This window comes from Podarcis raffonei, chromosome 6, assembly GCF_027172205.1.
Source record: "Podarcis raffonei isolate rPodRaf1 chromosome 6, rPodRaf1.pri, whole genome shotgun sequence".
Taxonomy (NCBI): domain Eukaryota; kingdom Metazoa; phylum Chordata; class Lepidosauria; order Squamata; family Lacertidae; genus Podarcis; species Podarcis raffonei.
Window position 1 is genome coordinate 34341869 of NC_070607.1, and position 22168 is coordinate 34364036.

At 42.0% G+C, this 22168-nt stretch overlaps 1 protein-coding gene across 1 annotated transcript in view; it reads right to left on the reverse strand.

Moving 5' to 3' along the window:
• Positions 1–21829, reverse strand: part of ST6GALNAC5 (ST6 N-acetylgalactosaminide alpha-2,6-sialyltransferase 5) — a 76045-nt gene extending 54216 nt beyond the window's left edge. Inside the window, exons 1-2 of the mRNA XM_053392015.1 lie at positions 21523–21829; positions 19980–20264 (exon numbers count right to left, since the gene is read on the reverse strand). Coding sequence (XP_053247990.1) covers positions 19980–20264; positions 21523–21537 — 300 coding nt within the window. The 5' untranslated portion in view covers positions 21538–21829. The remainder of the gene's footprint in view (positions 1–19979; positions 20265–21522) is intronic.
• Positions 21830–22168: the final 339 nt, after the last annotated feature.

Below are 22168 nucleotides of genomic sequence, written 5' to 3' on the forward strand. Positions count from 1 at the left end.
AAAGCTCATGAAGGTCTCATTAAGCTGCCCATTAAAACTCAAATCTATAAATAGTATTGCACAACCGGTCAGATATTGGAACCCAATACACATAGCACATGGTACCAGTGCTGGGGTATGAATTCCCTTCCCCTGGAGATGCTTCTGTCCTCCTCTTGGTTTCTTCAGTCTAAAGACCTATTCACAAAACCAAATTTTATCAAGAGAATTGTGGCGGCCAAGATTCCCATACAAGCAAACTGTGTCAAACATTGCAGGCACAAACTAATCATCAACATTCCCAGGAACTGAGACTATTTCCTAGACTGTAGGCAAGCAATTCCGATTACAAAATATTCTATGTATAGTATTCTGGCTTACAAAGGTCCAAAAGAGAATCCCGCACCAGGTTTCAAAACTCACCTGATCAGCTGAGAGCAGTCACAAGAAAACACAACACACGTAAGAAGAGCTTGCTGGGTTTAGCCAATGGGCCCATCTCATCCAGCATCTTGCTCTCTCAGTGGCCAGCCAAATGCCTAAAGGATGCCTTCAGGCAGGACCCAAATGCAACAGCACTCTCATCACTTGTGATTCCCAGCAACTGGCATTCAGAGACATGCTGCCTCCCATAGCAGAGGTAGCACCTAGCCACTGTGACTAGTAGGCATTGATGGCTACTCAAGCTTAAGCATTCTCAGCTTCTTTCAATCAGGAGACAAAGAAACAGAACAGAGTAGTGGCAGCTGGCTGCTATATATCCCATTCTGGGCAACAAAATGGAGCTACACATCAGTTGCAGCTACACAGGGCAGTGGAAGGGCTATACAAGGAGGAATTTTTATTCACCAGAAGCAATAAGGCATTTACAGCTATGTGCAAAGTGTTTATATACCAATATTTGGCATGCACATTGTGTTCCTTTTTTAAATTCCAATTTCTTGAGCTCCCCATAAATAGGTTTTACAACTCCAGAGCCCCTACCCATTGTCAATATCTTTGCAACTTTGTTCCAAACTACATAGAGACAAACACCTATCTGTCCCAGAAATCTTTTGTTTATTATGAATGCATATCAAGTGATAATACTCATCAACTCATAACTCTAAAGCAGCACAAAATGTCAACAAATGTGTACAATGAGTGGTCCTATCCTCATTTCTCATTGATTTCAACAGGGTTCAATGTACCATGTCGGATAAATTATATTAAACAGCCAATGCAATACATATAGCATGACATGAATACTAATGGAAAATGGCTCCTGTTTTCATCTTTTGTTTTTGTTTTTAAAAGAAAGCTTTGCATTCAAGCAGGGTTGGCTTTTTGGAAAAAATAATGTTGCATTGATTTCCAAATATGCATTGTAAATCATGCCCTATCATCACCTGCAATCATGATTAACCAGGAGTGAAAATAATATTATTGAAATTAAGATGAAGATGATGACCTTTTAGAACTCTTCCCTTCCATGCACAATTTTCAGCATATTGCCAGTAAAGGAAATAAATGGCATAACAGTAAAAGGTATGGTGTGAACGCAGTGCATGTATCTTCATTTAAGACAAACCAAAATAAAACCTGCTATGAATGTAGGAAGCTGCCTTATACTGAGTCAGACCATTGTGTATCTAGCTCAGACTGGCAGCAGCTCTCATGGAACTCATTCTGGAAGCTTTTCCAAGCTGGAGATTCCAGGGACTGAAGCTGGGAGCTTCTGCACGCACAGCAGATGCTCTGAGTTCCCAAAGGTCACTGGGATGCAGGAATACGCAACGCATTGAAATGCATGAATACGCAAACCCATAGTTTGAGAACCTCTATACAAGCACTGCCCCATTAAGAGGATTGCACATCGAGGAAGGTGCCACTGAGATCCTAAGATACATGGGTACATAAATTTGGTGTTGACCAGGCAGTTTCCACACATGCCACAATATCTCTGATGTGGTTGCAGTGGGGAAACCATCAAAACAACGTGGCTGCCAAACCACGCAAACAGTTGGGGGCTGGAGGAAAAGGATGGTCTAACTTTGTTTTCTACAAGGCTGAGGAAGAAGAAAGACCCGGTTAATCAAAGATAATACAGAAGTGTTCTATTCCAAGCTCCACATCAGCATAGGAGGATGAAAATATATGCACATGCTAAAAATGCCATAAAAGTAAGATGTGTGAGTAAATTACAGTATCTGTTTTTGTTGTTACCTTTTTACACCTCTTTCCAGCATCTGTATACATACAATAATGTATTTTTAAGTACTGGGTTTGGGGCTTATTTTTTTAAAAAAAAGCATTTTTAAAGTTGTTCCACAGCTTAGGCAACTGCAGCTTGACCGCATATTTCTTGGCCAAAGCAAACCGTAGGATTTACTTCATGTTAAAAATACAATGGCTTTACCTACAATAGGACTTTAGCGCTTCAGTTAATTAGCTTATCATGTGATTAAATTATATTCTTTTTTTCTTAGGGAGACAAAGCCTGTTTCCTCAGCTTCTCTTGGCTGCTTGAAAGAGAAGGATTTCCTTTTGCATGTGTCGCCTGCCCTTTCAAGACAGCATAGAGGAATAACGAGGTTTCAGCTAATCACTGATTCTCTGCCCCCAAAACTGTTTTGACTGTTCCACACACACAAAAATGCTCCCAGCCCCCTAAACAAAAAGAAAGCAATGGTAACAAATACAGCTAAGATAATGCAGATAGCTTGCTGCAGGTGATGTTCCACTAAATTTTAATCAGAGTACGGTAGTTCCACTGAAATTAATGAACATGACTCTGAGTAAAACATAGTTGAACACTATGGCTTGAGCTGCCACAGACAAGTGCCTACAGCAGGGTTTTCCAAATTTAGGTCTCCAGCTATTTTTGGACTGCAACTACCATCATCCCTAGCTAGTAGAACCAGTAGTCAGGGATGATGGGAATTGTAGTCCAAAACGGCTGGAGACCCAAGTTTGGGAAACACTGGCCTACAGGATCTGATACAAGTCACATTATTTTATGCTCTTTTCTCTACACTTCTAAGGCAGAATGACTCTTTTTCAGCTATGCTGAAGTAATTTTAGTTTCCTTTACTTATTTAGCAACAACTGTAACATTGCATTGTCTGGCTTCCATACAAAACAAATAATATTTACATTACAAAGTTTTGAAAGCGAGGTGTGGATCTGAGGGGAAGCTGGTGGACCAGGTAGAAAGGCATGGGTAAGGCCATATCTGGGCAAGGGCTGGTAGTTACCCATTCTGTATGTATAGGATTGCATTTTGGCTTCCTGAGTATGCCTGATCAATGTATCATTACAAGAGCAAAGCTGTATCAAGTAATGCAATCTTTAACAAGGTTGCTTCATCTAACCTACTTCTAGGTTGAAAATACAGCAGCTGGTTACAAAAACCCTCCCAGCTAACACTAAGTTGGGAAATTCAGGCAAATGTTCAGTGTTGTATATTGATAGCTACTATCCAGTACATTTGGATTAGCTAAGCTCCTAATAAAATCAATGGCCAACTCGCTATACAGTGGTACCTCGGGTTACATACGCTTCAGGTTACATTCGCTTTAGGTTACAGACTCCACTAACCCAGAAATAGTACCTCAGGTTAAGAACTTTGCTTCAGGATGAGAACAGAAATCGTGCTCTGGCTGTGCGGCGGCAGCAGGAGGCCCCATTAGCTAAAGTGGTGCTTCAGGTTAAGAACAGTTTTAGGTTAAAAATGGACCTCCAGAATGAATTAAGTACTTAACCTGAGGTACCACTGTATTGAGAAGTAATAAAAGAATTCCCAATACATCAGTCTTTAACTGGGGTGTTCAACTGGTCAACAACTTTGTCTTTCCTCCCCAAAAAAAGCTCAACAAACAACTTACACCTGAACCCCCCCCAAGGGGTAGATCACTGCCAGTTTTTTATTCTGTGAGTAGATCATAGTCTCTTGGAAGTTGGACTTCCCTGTTCTATAACAGTGGTGGAGAATCAGCAGTAATACAGAGTCACTAGAACTATTTGAGATCTTTGGATGCACAGGAATAAAGCTAATGAAACAACTCTAACTTAAATGGAACTGGGTGGCCAGATCCCAGGTCTGCCATGTTACTGCTTGCCTCCCATGTAGTATGGTGGAAAACACCTACATACAGAGCCAAATGTGGTCCACCAGCTAGGTGCTACAGTCTGCCAAGTGTTTCACAACCTTCCCTACTTTTGTGTGTTCATCAATCCGCTGTAGGACTCTTTACATGGTTGAAAATATGCATTCTGCATCGTGGCTCACACATTAAAAAGTACTTACTGACATCAGTAGGACTTACTTCTAAGTAGACATGTTTAGGGTGGCACCATAAGAAGCATATTGGCTAATACAAAATAGCAATATTTACAAAACAAGTATTTCCTGTTTGTCTAATATTCAGTAAGAAAAAACCCTCAAATTTCATTTCATTTGGGTTGTAAATGAGACAAAATGGTTTTTGTCAATTACAACAACACAAAGGCTTTATTACTGCTGTGTTCTCAACAACTACTTATCACCAAGTGTTGTTCGGGAGTTGTGTCCTGTGATCAGTGCTGGTCCAACAAGCACATGTCCCCAGTGAGAGCTTAGAGAAATGCTTGAGCAAATTGCTTAAGACAGGGAAATAAGTATTCAGCGTGGGAGCTGTTAAATTTCCCATAAGGTGAAGGTGCTGATAGTCTTCCATTTTGTTGCTGTTTCTCAACAGATCCTTTAGGAATTTAATTTATTTATTTGGCTATTAAGTTCAATCTATCCTGAGGACTTAAAGAATGAAAGTTAAAGTGTTGAAAAATGGGGCCTGAAAGGAAGAACGAACAATATTAGCAACACCTGATGCATACATTAAATTGCCACTTTATGCCTGCACATAAATGAATCAGAATCCACTACATTCTGTTTGTATTCATTGATTCAACCTATGAAATCAACAGGTTTTATGGATAGGATTGTCTGGCAGTGGTTACATGGCAGGCAGAAAATCAGATGTGGCAGCTTCTCCCAGCAAGAAGGTGCGGTTACAGATAAGATTTTCTGAGTTTCCCAGGATAACTTGTTTACACTCTCAGGGTTATGTTTACATGATGACTGATAAGTGATGGGAGGCTCATTAATACTTGGCTTTTAGTTATCCACGCCTCTATTATTAGTTGGGCCAGTTATGGCATGATGATAAAGCATGGTTTATAATCATGGGAATTAGGCATAGCAAGTCTCAGGTTCACACACTCCCCCTTCTCCTCCTCCAGAAAGACTGTGAGCAGGAAATTGGAAACACTAATTTTTTTAATTATTATTAATGGCACTTCAACATTACACCTGAACCCTAAACCATGGTTCATTTTGACTATAGCTTGTTGAAACAAGTGTCACAACAAACCATAGTTCAGATTAAGCACACTTGGTTGGTTAACAATGGAAGAACAAGCTGTGTTTGTTTAAAAACGGAAGAGCTTCTGACATCCTCACCCAATTTTTACCAGGACTCTTTTCTTTCTACTCACATCTTCTGACTCATCTGTGATACTGTGCCAATGAACACCACAGTACTACTGCAACTCTGTGCACAAGCCAAGTGGGGCAGCGCATGCCACCCCCATATACCAGAATACCACAATTCCATAAGAAAGCCACCACACGTAGTACATATCCCATTCTCACTTGGCTTTAATGTGGCCACCTCCTTCAAGCAAGTACTAACTGGGTTAACTGCATTATAGACAATTGTCGTGCAAAGAAGAGTTCCACAAAAGTGATCTAATTTAGCTTTGTTCTTACTTAGTGCACTAGGACAATATTGGAAAGAAAATACCTCTGCCTATTCTCAGTGGCCCATAAAGAAATAGAAATATGAAGCTCAAGGAAGAAACCTGCCTTACTGAATATACAAAATACGTTGCCCCTGAGCTCAGTGACAGATTAAGGCAAGCCCTGTGCAATGATATTTACCAGCAGATATTACATTTATCTCTGGCAAAATCTCAAAAAAGCTGAATACATCTATGGTGCACTCCTCTGTATTCCTAGGGAGGGGTTGTTATTGTTCACATTTCCATAATGTCAATGCCACTGTCTGTTTCCCTGTGTTTACCACACATCAGCAATCTGTCACCTCTACTCATGGCCCCCAGTCTCAGCCCCTTGATTACAAAGTTCTATTAACCCAAAGACAGCAGCAATTCACAAAGATAATCAAGAAGAAAGGTCAGTGGCTTATGAAGGAAAGCACTGACCTTTTAGTAAACCTCCAGGGTTGCAACTCAGCAATGGTGTAAAGTATGAAAATGGTGGGATTCCATGCTCCCTCGGTAGCAGGCTATCACCCCGACACCACTCATTTAGTGCCACAGCTGTGTGCTACTGTTGTGACAAAAAGGCCAGGACTGTAAGCAAGTAACCGTGCATGAACTATCAGTGCAGATAGCATGGGAAGGAAAGCTAATGGAGGCACTATGGGAAATTGAAGACAGCCAGCATTGCAAGGTCACCTTAACATTTGTGCACCTGCCTTGTGGTCAAACCTTGGAAGAATTAGTAAAAAGAGAATGACTGAGCGACAAGCAGCGGGTTGCATGCCTTCAGAACATTTGCGTAATTGGAAGTGGAGAGCGCCAGTTGCTGAGCACGCCAGGTTGTGGGCCACAAATAATAAGACAGTTTGAAGGGACAGCCTAGGCTGGCCCTCGCTGCCTGTGCAAGCTCCATTAGAGGGCACTGGGAAAACCCATAGGATAAGCTAACAGAAGGGGAGGGAGATCTTAAAAGGTATTGCACCCATCATGTGTCATTGAGTTTGCAGCCAAGCAGAATTGGAAGGCTGCAAATCTTAGGTACATCCTACAACAGAGCAATTAAATTCTCGTGTATGCAGGTTTCCACCACCACCATCATCATTCTCCTTACCAATCTTTCAGCATAAAGCCCCAGGAAGGGTTAGAACAAGAAAAACAATAGTTTAGAACAAAATAAAAGCAGCCAACCATACATAACAATTTTCAAGGTAATCTAGAGTTTTCAGGTAGGTTGAGGGTAGGGCTCCTCTTTGCCTACCCAGCAGGCCATCTCGAACTCCATTGTCCCTGCTTGTAAATGTGAAGACGGATCATCAATTACCTTTCATGTACATACAAATTGCATGGGACCACCTGGGTGACTTCCTTAAAATCCCTTGCAATTTATACCTATGTAGGTGATCCATCTCTATGTGTTCATGTGGGAAGAGAGAGGAGCTGTCCACTTGTTGGCCTGGTTAGTCAGAACAGCTCCAGTTCCTCAGATATTCCATTGTAGTGTAGGGGGGGAAATGCTGGTGCATTTGTAGGTGTCATCTTTAAAGAAAATTAAATTTTAAGACACTGAAGTTATGGAATGGGTCATTACAGGTAAGAATGCTATGTTTACTCACTTGAAATTTAAATATGCAATGTGCATATGCCTAAGGAAGGCAAACATTCACTATATCATGCCCTATTATGTCTATAAATTGAAAGCTTAATCTATCACTATATACCTAACATTTTCATGCAAACCACTCCTATAACTTGGGAAGGGTTGTGTGAATATTATAACACGTTGTTCAAATATTCACTGTAACTGCAATGCGTTCTTCCTTAGTGGCTTAATGTGCAATTTGGAAGGAAAAAGTAAGAGTAATTACTGATGTAATAAAACATGAACATACTGGAGACAACTCCATGGAATTTTAATTAGGGAAAAGCAGAATGTGTTATGATTTTCCTGTCCCCAAGTGTACATCTCATTTTCATGGATTTTGTTGTTGTTGAAAATTTAGTTTCATCTTCCAAAGGTAGAGACATAAAAGGACTTATGATGCAGCTAAGTATAAGCTTCAGCCTTCTTATAGAGGATATCTGGTACAGCGTCCCCCTTTTTATCCTTTGCTCTTTAGAATAAGGTAAAACATAAATATCTGAGAGGCTGATTCCTTTTAATTTATTTGCACTTACATCTGCTTAGACTAAGACCACAGCAAGCCCTGGCTGCGACAGTAGAAGATTAACACTCCTGTCATAGTAACATGTTTGAAAGAGAAGCTTAACTTTATCCTTAAGGTTCATAAAACTTCCCACGTATGGAGAACAACTTTAATATACACAGTATAATATAATGCTCTATACTTTTACTTCTAAAGACAAGGGAAATATGGCTCTAGAGACCAAGATGCAAATATTACATCCATTGTGGAAATATTTAGCTGGCGGGCGGAGGGAGGGGATAGGAAGAAAACTTATACTACTTTGTAAAGTTTGCTTCAAAAGAATTATTCTGATTTCACACAAAAAATAAAACTACCTTTGTATCAGGATATAAGAGGAACACACAATTTCATATTACTCTTGTCAGACACATTACCTTAAATATTCTCTATGATTACCACCTTCCCCCCAACCCAGACAAACAATTTCCATAGACTTCACCTCAGCACATGGAACAATTTTTAAAAGTGTCTGTTAAGAGCTTCCGAGACTGTGTTTAATGTAGCCTCCTTTAAATCTGTGGCTTTCAAGTGGCATTAATATTCCCTTCCCATCTGTTAGACTTTCCAAGATTATCATGGCAAGAGAAAGTTAAAAGTATGAATTATTCTTGAAAACACTGTTTTTCACTTACCGTAACAAAAATAAGACATAATGCAGTCATGCATAACACACACACACACAAAACCTTAAGAGACAGAGAAAATGAAGTCATATTTGAAAATAAATACAATAATGCTATCCTGTGAAATACATGCAAAAACTAAAATATGATCTCCGTAGCTGCTACCAAGAGGAGCTGAAAATATCAGAAGGTTAATGCATGTGTCCCTTCCACGTATCACCACATCCAACAAGATGCTTTCATTAGGGCAGCAGCAATTAATTGGTTTGCTTAATTAATTAAGAAAAACTGATAAGAATGTCCTGATTAATTGGCGAGCTGTTTTATTCATTTTTTTTAATACACGTACATGCAAAAATTGGCAAGCAACATCCTGTCTGTAAGAGGAGGGAAATGCTTTTCTAAAGAAAGATGTATGTTATGAAATATGCAAGCATTGTCTAAAAGCAAAGAAAGCATGTTTTTTCCTTCAGAAATACTGATTTTATTGAAACACGTCAACTAATAAATGAATCAAAACTCATACAATTTCTTGCATTTTTGGTAACAACAACATGTCTCCATCTGACTGGGTTGCCCCTACCACTCGGGGCGGCCCCCAACAAAGTATTAAAAATGCAATAATACATCAACCATTAAACACTTCCAAGTACAGGGCTGCCTTCAGATGTCTTCTAAAAGTCAAATATAGTTGTTTATCTGGTTGAAATCTGATGGGAGGGCATTCCACAGGGAGGGTGCCACTACCAAGGAGCCCCTCTGCCTTGTTCCCTGTAGCTTCACATCTCACAGTGAGGGAACCACCAGAAGATCCTCGGAGCTGGACCTCATTGTCCAGGCTGGACAATGAAGGTGGAGACGCTCCTTCAGGAGCAAGGCCATTTAGAGCTTTTAAAGTCAACGCAAACACTTCTTGTGCTAGGAAATGTACTGGGAGCCAGTAGATCCTTTAGGACCAATGTTATATGGTCCTGGCAGCTGCTCCCCAGTCACCAGTCTAGCTGCTGCATTCTGGATAAGTTGTAGTTTCAAGTCTTCATCCCTTTTAACTATACAGTTGCAACTGCCAAGGGCCAGCAGCAATTTGTGACAATAATCCAGAATGCAGCTTTAGAGGTCATCACTGGTCTGTTGGGTCACAATCAAGGAATTCTTGTGCACTCTAGGAGCTTTGGAAGAAATAAGGAAAGTTCATAAGGTCTGTATTTATAACAGACCTGTGCAACTTGTTATCCACTAAGCCAAACATAACCCATCCCAGCCCCTGACAGGGAGCAAAAACTGGAGGTTTATCACATCCCTGGAGGATTACATTTTTGGCTTGGTACATTAAGAGTCCCGGCATAAAATAATAAAAAAGAAGGAAGGCAAATGCTGGCCACAGGCTTAAAAAAGCTATCCTGTGCTTTCCTGCAACATAATGGAGGTGAATTTCACCGGAACAGGAGAGAGGTTTTGTACACAGACGATGAAATTATAAAGTTGTGTAGGAAGGCAGGAGGAGGCAGAAGAGAGGAAAAGAGAAATAAGGAGAAACAAGTTGAGAAACACGTTCTGGAGCCGCGAGCAACAGGGCAAAATGTTTTATCACTATTTGGAGGACTGGAGGAGAACATGTTCCTGATAACAAATGCCATCTCCAGAAGCGCTATGTCCTTTTATACCTGATTATTTCTTACTAAACAATTTCCCAAGTACAACACTTTTCCCTAAAGGTCCCTATATACACTGTGCCTCATATATAGATGTACATGTTTTCCACAGCTCTTCGGTTGCTGGATTTTATTTTCCCTTAGAGGGAACTGCAAGGACTAATGTGCTATCCAGTGTTATTACAACTGTTTCATCTACTCCTGACCTTCCTGTAACCAAAGGGCAAAATGTATTCAAATTTAATATAAGGGAAAGGGTGGATGTTAAAAAATATTTATTTTATGGGTACTAAAACCAGAGCAAATCTAACATGTACTAATAACACACTTGAACAGACTGGAAACCAGAGGTTACTTGACATGGCTGGCAAGGCAAATTTTACAGTCTATAAGAAATAAGCAAGGCATGTTCACAATTCATAATTTGCTGTGAGACAGTATCCTCTCCGTCTTCTAGGCTATTTCTTATCAAATAGCCTATTTCATCAAGCTGTTTTGACTACATCTTCCATCTGCCCTAGTGTTTCCAAAGGTCCTTCAGAAGAGCAAAACTCCTAAGTCACGTTGTTAAGTCTTCTTATCAAAAAGGAGAAGGCATAAAAAAGTCTATTAAATGCACCTTTACCACTTGTGCTATATATTTTCTCTTTACAACTTCCCTTGACTCAACATCGATAGGAAGATGCCTTCTCCCTTCCACAAAATACCCAATCTGATACTGCAATTAAGAATGCTACTTCAAAAAAAACCACGTAGCACTTACTCTTTATTACATACTATATTAGCATTTTTGTGAATCACAGTCAAGAGAACTATTGTTTGTACAGCTGCAACATTTCAGGTTCCTAGGGCTGACTCAAAACATTTTGCTGGTTGAGGCTAAGCAGAAAATGGTGTCCTCTCTTCACCCCTACCACATCACAAATCAAGGCCAGTCAAGCCATTTGGCACTTGAGACATAAAATATCATAAGTCCCTCTCTATGGCAGTAAAAAAACATTACAATATATTCATTTCCTTTTCATGTCACTGGAAATTAACTGCCTGTGGCAATCAACTGCACTTCACTCTGCCTAATGTTAGGGCTGGCCCTGCAACCTTTGGCATTATTCAGCAATGCTGCTGTGAAAGCAGCACAGAGCTGAACAGCCCACACCCATTTTTTAATGCCCTAAAGGTTTCCACTGTGCTGCTAAAAAGATATCCCAGTTCTCTCTCTCAGAACCACAGTATCACACATAAATGTGAAGATTTTTTCCCTCCAAATATACAGACTGCGACCCTGTAGCCACTTACATGGGAGTAAGCTCATTGAATCCACTCGCACATACTTCTGAGGAGAAATGTACATGATTGCTGTATGTAAGATTGCTGAAGAATGTTGGCCATTTTTAATAGTGTTCTCTATAAGAACATTCCATAATTATTCCATAATTAAACAGGAAGAGCAGGAAATGAAGAGACTCTGTGTAGGACAGAAGCAAAGACAATGCAATATCCAGCCTCACCTTGAAAGTGGCCTTTGTGCTGTCACATCAGCTTATATCAGCACCAAAGCTCAGTTGAGTTGATTACACTAATTAGGAGCTAAATTAATACACCATGGTCCTTAATATCAATGCCACCTTTGTTTCACGGGCACCATTATCTGTATGTGTCACTGAGCAATGCAGGGCAGGTTAAAGCAGAAAGCCAGTGACAAAAAGATACTAAAAGCTAAAGCCCACATTTTTCGTTCAGCAAAATGCTATTGGGTTAAGGAATTTCTATTTCAGCTGATCACATTAAAAGCCAGCTATGTCTCCTTAACATGCTTTAGTTCTTACTGGGGGTATAGTGTGCGTGTAAGTAAGTAAGTAAAAGACATCTGTACTACACAGAGACAGAAGACCTAGCTAATACTCATGCAAAATAATTTTTTGGGCAATTTTGATGCATTTGCAGAGTTGTCAATTTTTGAGGCAATTTAAACCTTTTGATCTTTTTACAATTCTAGTGACAAGTATGCTCCCATACTTGTGGGCAGGTGTGGGTGATGAGTAAGCCGCATCAAAGATTATGAATTTATGTAGGATAGCATTATGCCCGGGATGTATGATGTGGCCAGAGGCTGAGTAGCTGTAACTAGCCGATTAAGTTCACATATATATATAGCACTACTGCACTTTTTGATTAAATAAGTTATTGCTGCTGGAGGACAGTAGTATAGAACTTTTCCACCCTAGCAGCAAGTGCTTGAGATTAAATTCTAGCCACACAGCAGCAGAAAGAGAAATGGGGACCAGCCCCTACATTATGTAGAACCTCAGGGATCAGCCTTGCTCTTAGGTCTCAGTAAACTGAGGCTGCTACTTCATCTTGCTTGTGTTGAATTCCCTTTCTGAGTCTCTGAATTCCACAAACTGGCTTGCTCCATGGACTGCTACCAATGCGTCCAGTTCTATCAGAGAAAGTGAGCATATTTCTGACCACAGCACATCTCTTTACTATGTTTACCATCTCAAGCGCATCACTGGGCCTTAAAAATATGGCATTCCAGCCAGGGATGTAGGAAGGCATCACTTTCTATTCTGATCTGTATGCATAACATGCAGCACTATTTCTGTTCCAATGCAGTTTGTTTCCTGCAAAAAACTATATTATTTGTCTCACTGTCCACTGTGGCGCAATTATGCAATTAATTACATGTTGGCATTGTATTATTCCACCCCATTCATTTCAATACAAAGGAAATGCAATGGAAATGGGGGACAATGTACTCAATTACGTATTGTTTGCAGAGTGAAAGCAACAACTGTGAATACTGATCATATTTGCTGACTGATTTCTGTTCTGGACATAGGATGAATAGGTGAACACTGGCAATTTCTGCTCCCATGTCTGTTTTTGTTGGAACTGTCCAACATGCCTAATTCCAGCCTTCTGGTCACATTCAAATAGCATTTTTGGCGGGGCAAAGCTTCACACCTTTATAGTCAGACTATCCCCCTCCCCCAAAAAAGCACAGCAAAAGTATCTCAATAAGATGTTCCTATGTTTTCCCACAGTAAATACATAATGATGTGGAATTTTAAATGCACAACATGTTGAGCTGATTGATACATAGTTAGTAGCAATAAGGGATAAAGTACTTCAAGGGATTACAAACAGAGCTGGTGCCAAGTCAAGACTGACAGCTGCTTGCAAGAAACTAGCAATCTGGCATGTAGCAAAAGGTACCATTTTCTATCTTTGTTCCACTGCTTTGTGATATAGATAGAATGTTATCACTTAATGCACACTGAAAGTTTAAACAAGAATCATCAGAATGAAATGAACCGGTGATGCAATTTTTCAAGCTCAGAGAAATAGTTAATGCTGCTGGGAACAAAAAGCAGAACACACACAACATGCGCAGTCAACATCTGAATGATGTTTAATGTGAGTTCCCAAATTTCTCTTCCCTGCTCTGCTGAGGACAAAACAAACAAGTGGTTTATTTCTCTGCAATAAACCGTGAACTGAACACTGCTCGTTCACATCAAACTTGAGTTCATTTTAACTATGGTTTAATGTAGTCTTTGCCAACCTGACACTGCCCAGATGTTTTATTACAGCTCATACATGGGAGTTATAGTGCAAACTTGGGGGGGGAGTTATAGGCCAAAACATCTGGGGGGCATCAGACTGGTAAAGGCTAGTTTGATGTGATATGCAAATGAACCTGTCCATCTAGATATTTGGCTTCAATCTCAAGGTTGTAGAGTAACTGTATGGTAACATCAATGACCTTTATGGAAACCAGAACTACCCACAAGGATTATATGTACAACTAATGGCTTATCATGTCATTTGACCCTTCAGGCTTGTCTGCTGAGCATCAATCTGAAGTAGGTAGATATATATATATCTTATCTTTTTTAGCAGCATGCCTCCTCACACCAGGGTGACCTCATCCAAGATCTGGTAGCCTCTCTGTTCTCTTGGATGCGCATTCACATCCTGAATCATAGTTGTCAATAGAGGCTAGTAGTGATTTGTTCCCAGCTCTCAGCAGTACTGTGCATTGGTTCATCCATACAGAAAGCCAATTGTTTTTTTCCTGCACACAGCAGAATCCAAAATGAGTTTGTGAGCATGCACAAACCAATCACTGGTTTGTTGTGATTCTTCCTTCAAGCAATGCTGTTTCCCAACACTATATGATTTGCTTGCATTATTTGGTCAAGAGGAACTGTTACATTAATGAAAGAACTCCCAGATTTCCTCTGTACATGGATGCAGCGACTGGATACTTAAAGCAGTCCTATGCACACTTCTAGACAGTAAGTCCCAGGAAACTGAAGGAAGTGAATTACTTCTGCATATGCATGCACACGATTGCATAGTTAACCTATTAATGCTAAACACAAGGTAGTTTACCCACTAACTGGTTACTTGATTATTTGGCCTGTTCCCCTCCATACAATGCTTTTTAGAATGTTAGATTAATTCTGATTAAATCATGATGTGTTTGAAAGTAAAAACTTGCTATTTCAAGCTTTCATGGTAAGTGGCCCTGAAAGAAAGCCTATCTCCATCATCTTATATAGAATAGAAACCTTTGGACAGCCTATTCTAGAACAAAGTGATCATACAGCTGATCCAACTACTTCACCTTTCAGAGCAAAAACGGTAATATTTAACCATCCAGATTGTCTCCTATTCCAAAGTTCTGGGGAAACCCCTGGAACTTTAGGGGGTGGGGGGTGGGGAAACTTAGGGGGAAACAGAGGGGAAAGTTCCGTTGCACTAGCAGACCATGGTCTGCTCGTGCATACCTCCCTTAATGATACATTGAATTCTACCCCAAGACTCCTGTTGGTGGATATTGAATAGCAAATGTTCCATTACTATCTATATGCTCAGCACAAGCCCTTTGACTGTGTACTTTCAATGGGTGCTACTCTTAGGAAAGTGAACAAAAGATTGCAGGCTTACTCGATAACAAAGCATACCTGGCTTTTTAAAGAAAGATATTTGAAAACGACATACACCAACATAATGAGCAGAAGTAACTGATGTAAAGCTTAAATGGAGTACCAGATACATTCCCTCATGGCCTTATCTTGCATCACAAGAGATGAAGCAGCAACCCTCAACAGATTCCATCTGTTACAAAAAGCTCTCCATAGAAGAGAATTATTATTATTTTTGTTCTCCAACAGCAATAACCTTTTCTCTCTTGCTTCAATTATACAAAGTAATTATGTCCCCAAGTATGATCTGTACTGGAGACTATGGAGATTTCAAACTATTTGCAGAACTACTGTTCATTAAATATATATATAGATATAGATAGCATATGCATGTACATATGTATATATATATCAGTGTGGTACAATTAAATTATGCTAGTCATCATGCTCTCTGAAAGCAACATATTCTAAGTCTTCAAACCAGTTAATACTTGGAGGTTTTCCTTCAACTATTTCTATAGAAAAGAATTCCCTTCTTCCAGTTTCCAAATGTTAAGTCGGTAGTGAAATATCTCATTATAACTAGAAAAAGCAAGTCACTTGAACCAGATCCCTTTATTTATTTTTCCATTTATTCAGAGTAATACTGAACTGTCTTTTCATTCAAGTTCTGTACATGGTATTTATCTGCAAGTGACCAACATTATCTTCTGTATTTGTTACTGCTGTCAACTTCATTTTGTTTTTGTTAAACTATCTGAAAATTGCGCTGATAATTCTTTCTTGAAAGAACAACCCTGCTTTCATCAAACCAAGGCTATATATAGTGTTCGAACCTACTATGAAAGGAAGGGAGGAAGCTGTTTACTTTTGACATATAGTCATGAATAGATCCCATAGGAATTATGTATGATGCGTGGAAAGAGAAAATACAACGTTAAAAAAAAATTCAGGTGAAGTTGTGATGGAAACTGCAAAGTTTTCTATGTATCTGTTAGTACTGCTGTCAGACACAACCTTCAACACCTTGTTCCTAAATACACTGTGAGGGTATTTCCAAAGTTGTTCTCTTCTGTGGAATTTTCAGTTGTTGTTTATATACTTTTCATAGAGCATTTACATGTTGTCATTGTTAGTCCATTGCTTCCTTGATGTTATTAGACCTGCTTATGGGTAAAACACAATTCTTGTAACCGGATAACTAAATAGCTCTATGCCCTATGTAAGAAAGTCTGTCCAGTAGTGTTTGAAGTCTTTTTGGGATTTTGTGCCTTTACACTGAATGCTTCCTCTTTGCATCTTAAGCCAGCTTTATTGCTTTCTGTTGATGCGTGCTGGAGGACTCCTGAAATAAATAGCCTCAGATTTGCTCACTGAATAGTCTCTCTAACAGAATAAACTTCATTATGTATACTCTGAAGGAAGCCCCATTGAGCTTCCTAGTAAGAGTGCTTAAGACTGCAACGTAAATTGCAGAATGTCCTGTAGCGGCTTCTACTCTTCTGTTCTCTTTTCTTTTTTAAAATGCTTTATTAAAGGCACCATTAAAAAATAAATAATGATTTAAATGACAAGAAATCAGTAATTAAAGACTTCTTCTACCACAGGAAAAAGAAACAGGCGTGGGGACCAACTGAGACAGACTTCATTCAAGTGATAAACCAGGGGCTATTTGTCACTCAGTCCCCCAAAACCAGGTGCAATAAAACCTTTTACAGTATTAGCATGAAAACTGAGCTTTACTGACAACAAGAACTTGCTTGTGAGTAGTAGGCATTAGAAAGCAGTCTTCTGGGCTGCCATTAGGAATGGCATTGCTGGATAATAAAGCATTCTATTAAGCGGTGCGTGGAACCTTTGGGCAGGATTCACCCAATGAGTCCCATCCGTGCAAATCTTGCATGAGGGCTCCTCCTTGCACAAAGGGGCTTCTCCCCCCTCCGTCCCACCACACCCTCTGGCGCCTGCCAGAATGGGCTTGTGGCAGTTATGGGAGAACTCCCAGAACAGCATGGAGCAGGAGGATTGACGGATGGGACACCCACATAGCATGATGTTGAATTCCAGCCCTATGTCTCAGTTCTACTCCTAGCTAATTATAGAAAAGCAATGCCTCAGCAGTGGTGAAGGGCTCCAGTCCTGAGGCACCCTTACCTAAATTTTGTCAACTTGTAAAGCATTTACTTCAAGAGAACTGTGCACAGGGGCCATAGCCTTATAATAGAAAGGTGAAGTAATTAATTTTTTTATCTCAAATTAATCCATACTTCATCTCCCGTTATCACTCAATCATGCTTTTTAAGTAAATCCTATCAGTAGATGTACGATTTTAAAAACAACCAAAGGACAACAATTACTACAATGCTTACTATCAAAATCACAGTCAAATCTTGTCTATTTACTCTGAACAGCCACCTGAAATGTGCAGAAAGAGCACTTGCTCTTCCTGTATGGAATGGAATGTCTTCAGACTATAGGTGGAGATTACCTGTCTGAACTGCCCCCAAGTGTTAAAGCAATGACAACACCCAGCTCCCTGCAGGTAGAAATAGAGAAGGCAGGCTCAAAGCCTTCTTGGTGACATAGTAGCTTTTTGTAGGCTAAGAATTTACTGTGAAGTCCTAGGAGGCATGTGCTTGTGTGCACATATTTTATCCGGTTTTTCCACACACAATATACATTTAAATCCCATTACACCACAATAATTTGAGACCTCTTCCCACACTTCTTGCTGCATTAAGAAAACTATACTTTGCTTCAGAACGCAATTAGAGACTATCAGTTTTGAAAGTATCCTCTGTAGCAAATATTACTACTGACAAGAGTGCCAGTCTGAACTTATCTACAACACAAAATTTTACTTCTGCAAATAGGTTTGTATAGTACACACAAAGCATGCACAGCATTGCATCATCAGTATCATTCATCCAAGGCCCAATGGAGAGGTTGAAATTTGTATGCACCATTTTTTTAAAAAAGCCAACTATCTTTCCTTTGCCCTTGAGAATATTGATTCTGTGGGGTCTGCAAAGCCTTCAAACCCAATGTTAGAGACTTTGATCTGCTAAGAAGCAGAAGTTGCCCATTACAGGCAGACCTACAGATGAAGCTTACTTTAAAGGAAGGAATTCCTTCTGAAGGTAGTGCTCTTTTCACAAAAACACTTCTGCAAAAGGGAGTGATTAAAGCCTATTTATCTGTTTGATTCTGATAATTTAGGCCATGCCAATTTTTTTTTGTCTGGAAAAGCTCCCAGTGTAACAGAACTCCCTGTTAAGACACTTCCCAATTGTGAAACCAGTGGGTGGTATCTGACTAAGCCATACAGGGAACAGACCCATTGAATTTCCCCACTCATGGTGGCAACAGTGGAAGACGGCACAGTGATTGGGCCCAAATTAGGCTCTGTGCTGGTTGGCACTGGCCGTGGAATCAGCTGGGAATCCAGCTGGGATTCCCAGCCCACTTGGGAACTTTCTGCTGGGCTCTGCTGGCAGAGACACCAATAGGCCTTCTGCTCACCCACACATGGGACACTAGTTGAGCCAGCAGAAACAAGAGGGGAGACATCTTCACACAATCCAACACCTCCTGTGGGATTTGGATTGCAGCCTTAGTTAGGATACCACCCACTGTATACAGCCACCAAATGAAACATTCCTCTCTCTCTCTTTCTGTTATTATCCTTTACTGAGTTTTACATTGATTAATTCTATACATTTTCCATTCGTTCTTCAAAATATGTTAAGTATATATATATATATATATATATATATTTAAAAAGTTTCTCTCTTAACGAGCAATAGACAGTATGTGGTGTTTGCTCTGAGATATCCCATCAGGCAATATTAATAAAATAAAATAAAATAAAATAAAATAAAACCGGCTCAGCTGGAACAGCACAAGCCTCTTCATCTCAAGAGCCATAAGTTCGAGCCCCACGTTGGGCAAAAGATCCCTGCATTGCAGAAGGTGGGACTCAATGACCCTTACGGTCCCTTCTATAGGATTCTATGTGAATTCATTATTATTATTAACAACATGTATTTGCTGCTTTTTGTTTTTTTCCCACAGAAAGCGATCCAAAGCGATCTACAGAATAATTTGGATTGATGGCCCTGGAATAAAGGGCAGCCTTTTGAATGGCAACGTGATCACTAAAAACATCCCACAGGGCTGTATGTCCGTGGGGCACTCCACTCTCAGTGCCTCTGAGAAGAGCGTGGCTCCTTAACTCCCGGATGCGGGTAGTGCTGTGGCTTAAACCACAGAACCTAGGACTTGCCGATCAGAAGGTCGAAGGTCGGCAGTTCGAATCCCCCCCACAGGGTGAGCTCCCATTGCTCGGTCCCTGCTCCTGCCAACCTAGCAGTTCGAAAGAACGGCAAAGTGCAAGTAGATAAATAGGTACCGCTCTGGCAGGAAGGTAAACAGCATTTCCATGCGCTGCTCTGGTTCGCCAGAAGCGGCTTGGTCATGCTGGGCACATGACCCGGAAGCTGTACTCTGGCTCCCTCAGCCAATAAAGCAAGATGAGTGCTGCAACCCCAGAGTCAGCCACGACTGGACCTAATGGTCAGGGGTCCCTTTCCCTTACCTTAACTCCCATGCTATTTCCCCATAGTTCATGGAACAGAAATGTCTATTACACACACCTTTTCCCCGGAGAACTTTCATCAGTCGGCCCAAGCCAAGGGCCCCAGAGGAGCTCCCTCTTCGGCACCCTTGTCCGCCCTTCGTCTCCTCCCCCTCCCCCCGCACCTCTCCGCCTGCGCTCACCTTGTGGTCCAGGACCCCGATGTAGCCTTCCAAGGGGCGGTTGGGGAGGCGCCTCTGCCCGCTGCCGCCCAGTTGCTGAGGGCTCTCCGGCTTCTGGCTCGCCGTCACCGCCACCTGCTGCTGCTGCTGCTGCGGTTGACTTTGCTCTTTCGGGCTTCCGTCGCCGCTACTGCCGCCTCCTCCGCCGCCGCCACTACCAGCGCCTCCGCCTCCGATGCTACCATACATGAGCAACAAGCTAGTGCACATGGTGGTGAGCGCTAAAGACACAGCCAGCCCATGGCGCTGAAAAGGGGGACAAGGAGACACGCTGAGAGAACCCGCCGCGCGCAGGGGAGAGCGCGCTCCCTACCAGGCAGGCGGCGAGCGGAGCGCTGCGGAGCCCGAGGCCGGACGTGGTGGAGATGGCGGAGCGGGAAACGGCGGCGGCGGCGGCGGCCAGGAGGCGTTGCACGCGGGCGGCTCAGGCGGCAGCACCGTCGCCGGGGCCCCTCGCGGCTCAGTCGCCGCCCCTCCAGGTCTCCCGCTTCCCCGCCGCTCTCCTTCCCACCTCAGCAGCCCCCGCCCCGCGCGCGCCTCGCCGCTTCCCGCCTCGCCTTTGCAACCCGCCACTGTTGGAGGAGTTCTGATTGTTGTCAATAAAAGCTCGGCGTCTCTCTCTCTCTCTCTCCACACCCGCGCCAGCCTAACTCATGTGAGGCAGCCCCTTTTTTTGCAAGTTTCCCGTCCTTTTTTTTATGGCGGGGGTGCGGGGAGAATGCAGCTCCGCGTCTTGGTAGCCTTTGCAAGTTTTAACTTCTTCTGGAAGGGGTTGGGTCTCCTCTCCATGGAGAGATCCCTGCAGGTTGGTGCGGGCGGGCGGGCGGGCGGGTGCCACCCAGCGCTACCATTTTAATCTCTGGGGTGGCGGAAGAAGCCGGGGTGGGGAGGGGTGGAACCGTCTATTTCCAGCCCCTGCAAGTTCCAAAGCAGAGAAGCCTCTTGAAAAGTGCAGCTTCCTCCTGAATTTGACCCCCCCCCCACACACACTCTGCTTTCTGCCTTCCTAAGCCCCTCTTATCCTCCTCTCACTTTTCCGGCTTACCCTTTCGCTGCCATTCCCACTGCTCCCACGTTTTGCAGTTTTTTGGGTGGGGGAGAGAGAAATGCCTGCCCGTGATTATTGCCCTAAGCGCTTGAGATCCCTCCTTGCAAGGCAAGTCGGTTCAGCTTGAACACCAACAGCCATCATCATGGCATGTGAACCTATTTGCTATTTAAAAAAAAGGGCAGGCGGGAAGTTCCTTTGCTTCTCTTCCTTGACAAGGTTTCAGCCCAAGACCCCCTTGCAAAATTGCCCATGGAGCAAAAATGCCCATAAATAAATAGGGCAAGCTGCACAGAGGCTGAAATCACCCGACCCAAAGGAAGCCTGGGGTCTTTCTTGTCTGTCTCTCCCGACAACTCCCAGCCAGGTCTGGTGGTTTCGCTTCACAGTTCCGAAGGACCGGAGGCGGGGGAGCGTAATCTGGGACCATTTTTAGTTCCTGCGAAACTGACTTACCATCAGCGTCTTCATTTTCGTGCCCCTCTCCTTTAGATACCGCGATCTCAGGCTCGAGCGACTGAAGCCACTTTTTCCTCGAGGGTTTCCATTGCGAAGGAGCCAGTTAATGCGGTTTCCGCCGGGGATTGGGAGCGGGGATAAAAAATCCAAAGCCACAGTCGGGATCAGCCCAACCTTGAGCTGTTGTGGGAAGCGCGGCTGTTGCAGAGATTAGAGAGAGAATTAAAACTGGACCCTTTTAGAGTCTCCCAGTGATCTACACAACTGCCGCCTGGCGGGGCCTTCTGGGTCCTAAGGCGCGCCGACTCACAGCTCCTTCTCGGGCTCAGCATAGGTAGAATTTTAACAGTTTACTTTTAGCTTTTATTAACCCTGGGTGAAAATCAGATGCCTACTTTCTTCGATTTGTGGAGAGGGGAAAATATCGCTCCAGGAGACAGGAAAAGGAATCCTAAGTTTGCACTCACAAACTCTGCAATGGCATATTCGATCAGTGAATGACCCTTTCCTGACCAACATAAATTATATACGTATCTAAAAAATACAAGGCGTACTTGCAGGCTGATAATACCAGCAATTATCTTCTTCAAAATTCCTGTTTTAAGCACTATTCTCTACCTAATCATTTCCTTTTTAAAGACCT